At 47.4% G+C, this 4,842-nt stretch overlaps 1 protein-coding gene across 1 annotated transcript; it reads right to left on the bottom strand.

The window, feature by feature from the left end:
• Positions 1-1,419: 1,419 nt before the first annotated feature.
• On the bottom strand, positions 1,420-3,092 carry LOC133534085 (uncharacterized). The gene is made up of 2 exons (XM_061873174.1): positions 1,965-3,092; positions 1,420-1,536 (listed from the first exon to the last, which is right to left on the bottom strand). The coding sequence occupies exons 1-2, from the start codon at positions 3,090-3,092 to the stop codon at positions 1,420-1,422; spliced, it is 1,245 nt and encodes a 414-aa protein (XP_061729158.1).
• Positions 3,093-4,842: the final 1,750 nt, after the last annotated feature.

Below are 4,842 nucleotides of genomic sequence, written 5' to 3'. Positions count from 1 at the left end.
TAAAAATCAGCAGCGGCAAACTCGCTTGGCCGGAGGGTCGGAACGGAAGATTGATGTGGGTGAGGACGTTTGGTTTCGAAAATATCTGAAAGGAGAGAAATGGCAACCGGGTAAGGTGTCAGGGGTTTTAGGTGATACGGATTATAACATAACTGATCGTCAGGGTAATATTATTCACCGCCATATCGACCAATTAAAACGGAGAGCGAGGAGTTCTATAGTCTGTCCAAGGGGTAGCGAGGAAAGTAATGAGACCGTGGCCACGACCCCATCCCCAAAAATGCCACAGGTACCCAGGGATGAGCCTACAACGCCGCAAGCAAGTACCAGTGGGCTCAGGAGCGCGACGGGTGCCTCGACGCCGATGTTCGATGCTTCGCCGGCGCGAAGTATGGCGGAAGGGGAGGAAGAAGGCATAGAATGCTTCTCCACGCCCGGTAAGGATATGGGGAGTGGTGAGGAGCAAGTGGATCAGTCGACGACCCCCCTTGCACCGGCCCGGTCGCGGCCCTTTAGACAATGTAGATTGAAAAAGCCATCATATAAAGTATAGGCACGAGTAAATAGGCACTTAAGTCAATTAGGTTAATTAAATATATTCTTATTGCTGGATTGTGAAGCATTTCCTTATAGTGTTACATTAAGCAGATTTAAACTGAGTATCGTGATCTAAGTTAGCTCAAGCTACGTTACATATGTAATATCCTAGTAGGAGGTAATTTTTTAATATAAATAAAATAAAATACAAGATAACTCACTGATATAGTATTTATTGTTAATGTTATGTCTACAAATAATTACACCATTATGAATCGTATTCCTTGATTAGAAGATTCATGATTATAATTCATAGCGGTGGATTATTATTGGATGAACGGGGTCTCCCGGTAACAATGTATACTTATTGTTATGTAAATTGCAGAATGCATCTACCTGATTAGTGATTAACAACCCATGTTTTCCTTATTGTAAGTTAAATAGGATTTGAGTTAATATGGTACATACCTATTTGTAATACTACTAGTATTAATTAAGTGTGGAGAAGTGTGATGTACCTATGTAGGTAGACACATATATATTGTTTTACGTGTGTCACGTATGTCAGTCCGGAATAAATCCTCGAACAAGTACAGTGCCTATTATTGACGAAACCTATCCGTATTCCTAGTCCCTCGGGATACATTACAGTCGGGACATTCATTTGCCAACTGTACAAGACACCTAGCGCTTAAGAAAGGCGCTGAGCTGGTCCCATACGTCACCGTATTTAGCTTAAGTACATCAAGCGGTTTGGTTTTATCGTCCCTCCAAAGGATTAATTGCAGATGGCGCTGCGATTCGTCCAAGAAAATCTGCCGGTACATTTTTTGTATGTCCCCGGACAAAACATATTTATGTTGTCGAAACCTGATAAGAATGTCAGCAGGATGTGTAGCAGGAGTTTTCTTGAAGAGTCAACCCCTCAGCTGAGCTGTTCGTCAATAACAGCTCCGACAGCCAGTGTTCAGTAATACAGAGAACGTCAATATTGTCGGACTGTAAAAACAAATCAATTTCAAGTTCCTTACAGGCAAATCCTTGGATATTTTGGTGAACTAAGTTCAATAAATCGGTTTTACTAAACATACTAGCATCGCAGTGATCAATAGGAACGGAGCCGGCTGGTGCACACGTTGTCGTAGCGGTTAGTTTAAATTCAAATCTCCAGACGGCTCCATCTCAAAACCTACGCTACCAAGGCGTAAAATACTACGTGACTTAAGGCTATTAGATGCCGCGCTAGCCACGACGGGGTCTTCAATATTATATGCTAACAGGTTAGCACACTCTACTAGACATCTTCTGGGTAGGTAGGTTCTTTTATGGGACATAACAAAATCTTGTATAAATTTATTCGTATCAAAATACGAAATCGTACTACTGTACAAGGAAAGGTTATACAATAAAGAATTGTAGTGAAATACCCTTTTATTGACCTTGCTCGACATTCTATATGGGAGCGCACAGATAATTATTTTTGCAACCTCTCTCTGGTCAATCGCCGACAGCGTAGCGGATAATTTTAAAATATCTCGCTTAGTACAGTCTATACTATTCCCTAAGAAAACGATAAGCGTGGAGGCGCGGTCAAACTCGCCTGTAGAAATACATTCTATCAGTCGATCGGCGGAGGTCCCCGGGTGACAGTTGTTGAGGACGCCCTGCGACAAGCGCTCCGCCAGCAGCGCGCCAAGGCCGGAGCCCACCTCGTCAGAGTATAGGATGGTGCGGCGGGGGCCGCCGCGCGGGCTCGGGGCGCGGCGCGAGGGCGGCGCCCGAGCCGGGGCGGGCGGCGCGGACGCGCGGCCTGCCGGGGGGCACGGCTCCACGAGGCTCGGCGGCGGGGCCGCCGGCTCCACGAGGCTCGCCGGCTCCACGAGGCTCGCCGGCTCCACGAGGCTCGCCGGCTCCGCGAGGCTCGGCGGCGGGGCCGCCGGCTCCACGAGGCTCGGCGGCGGGGCCGCCGGCTCCACGAGGCTCGGCGGCGGGGCCGCCGGCTCCGCGAGGCTCGGCGGCGGGGCCGCCGGCTCCACGAGGCTCGCCGGCACCACGAGGCTCGGCGGCGGGGCCGCCGGCTCCACGAGGCTCGGCGGCGGGGCCGCCGGCTCCGCGAGGCTCGGCGGCGGGGCCGCCGGCTCCACGAAGGGCAGCGGCGTCGGAGCTGGCTCGACATAGGTCAGCAGCGACAAAGCCAGCTTGACAAGGCTCGGCGGCGACGGAGCCAGCTCGACAAGGCACGCCCGCTCAATAAGGCTCGGCGGTGATGATGGCTGCAGTGGCGTCGTGTCCACGGGGCTGGGGGCAGGCTCGGGACTGCGGCGCAGCTCGGGTGCGAGGGAAGCGCGCGAGGCGAAGAGGGCGCGCAGCGCTGGCGAGCACGGTGCGGCCAGGACGGCGCGCAGCGCGGGCGACTCCGGTGCCACGGGGCGCGTCGGAGGCCGCGGCGAGTCCATGCGCAGAGGGTAGCCGCTGCCCGGTTCTAGAACATTAAACAAAGATGATAACACGGGAGATCCTAAGAACTGGAGACCAATTGCTTGCTTACCAACCATGTATAAACTACTAACTTCAGTAATAGCCAACGAACTCTATATCCAGTGTGACAACAACAATATAATAGCTCCGGAACAACGAGGCTGTCGTCGTCGCGCCAGAGGCTGCAAAGACCATCTCATGGTAAACAAGGCCATTCTTGAAGACGCGCACAAGTGCCAAAAAAACTTGAGTATGGGGTGGGTCGATTATCGGAAAGCTTTTGATAGTATTTCACACGAATGCCTTCTAAAAATTGTAGACCTGTATAAGTGCCCGAGGACTATTAGAGGCTTTCTCAAGATAATCATGCCTACTTGGAATGTTACCATGACAGCTTATGGCGCGAACGGCGCAGTCACTACAGACCCTATCTACATCCGACGCGGAATATTTCAGGGAGATTCTCTATCACCTTTACTGTTTTGCTTAGCGATAAACCCTCTCTCACAGATCTTAAATAAATATCAATCGAAAGGATACTTATTAAAAGATAGTATACACATCAATCATTTGCTGTATATGGACGACCTAAAAGTGTATGCAAACAATAAAAATAATTTGAAAGCTTTACTGGATAGTACGGAGGTATTTACAAATGACATAGGTATGAGTTTTGGACTAAATAAATGCAACATATTACACTTAACTGCAGGAAGAAGGAGTAGAACTGAAGGACAGGGACACATACTACTTAGCGGAGAAGAATTCCAGTATTTGGGAATTACAGAAAGCTACAAGTATTTGGGCATCAGTGAGTCAGGAAAAATTGATCACAGTGAACTTAGATGTTGTCTAAGTTCACTGATACAAAAAAATACTTCAAGAGAGTGAAGCTCCTAGCTAACATCCGCCTCAATTCACGAAACCTAATTAAATCTATTAACACTTACGCAGTTCCCGTTTTGTTATACTCCTTTGGTATAGTCAACTACAAATTAATAAGGTCCGACCGAGATCTCGGTCTCGGTCTCGGCATTCTCGGCCAAAAATCGGGCCGAGATCTCGGTCTCGGCTCTCGGCCAAAATGGGCCGAGATTCTTGCCGAGACCGAGAATGAGCAATGAGTTATCATTGGTGAATTTGAATTTTCCGCGCACAATCCCCGGGGTCTAAGCCACTCGTTGGTTGCATCGCCCGGTTGGTGTGACGTTTTTTGTGATTTAAATTGGTTTCATAGCCACATTTTAAGCCAATTACTTATCAAATACTAAGTGTTGGGATCGGATAGGCGCGGTTGCAAGTAATGACTTGTTCATTTGGTTTTTAGGGTTCCGTAGCCAAATGGCAAAAAACGGAACCCTTATAGATTCGTCATGTCCGTCTGTCTGTCCGATTCTGTCACAGCCACTTTTTTCCGAAACTATAAAAGCTATACTGTTCAAACTTGGTAAGTAGATGTATTCTATGAACCGCATTATGATGTTTACACAAAAATAGAAAAAAAACAATAAATTTTGAGGGTTCCCCATACTTAGAACTGAAACTCAAAAAATCTTTTTTCATCAAACCCATACGTGTGGGGTATCTATGGATAGGTCTTTAAAAATTATATTGAGGTTTCTAATATAATTTTTTTCTAAACTGAATAGTTTGCGCGAGAGACATTTCCAAAGTGGTAAAAAGTGTGTCCCCCCCCCCCCCCCCCCCCGTAACATCTAAAATAACAGAATGAAAAATCTAAAAAAAATATATGATATACATTGCCATGCAAACTTCCACCGAAAATTGGTTCGAACGAGATCTAGTAAGTAGTTTTTTTTAATACGT

The sequence above is a fragment of the Cydia pomonella genome, unplaced genomic scaffold, assembly GCF_033807575.1.
Source record: "Cydia pomonella isolate Wapato2018A unplaced genomic scaffold, ilCydPomo1 PGA_scaffold_49, whole genome shotgun sequence".
Lineage (NCBI taxonomy): Eukaryota > Metazoa > Arthropoda > Insecta > Lepidoptera > Tortricidae > Cydia > Cydia pomonella.
The sequence above is the reverse complement of the archived record's forward strand: the minus strand, read 5'-3'. Positions and strand labels throughout refer to the sequence as shown.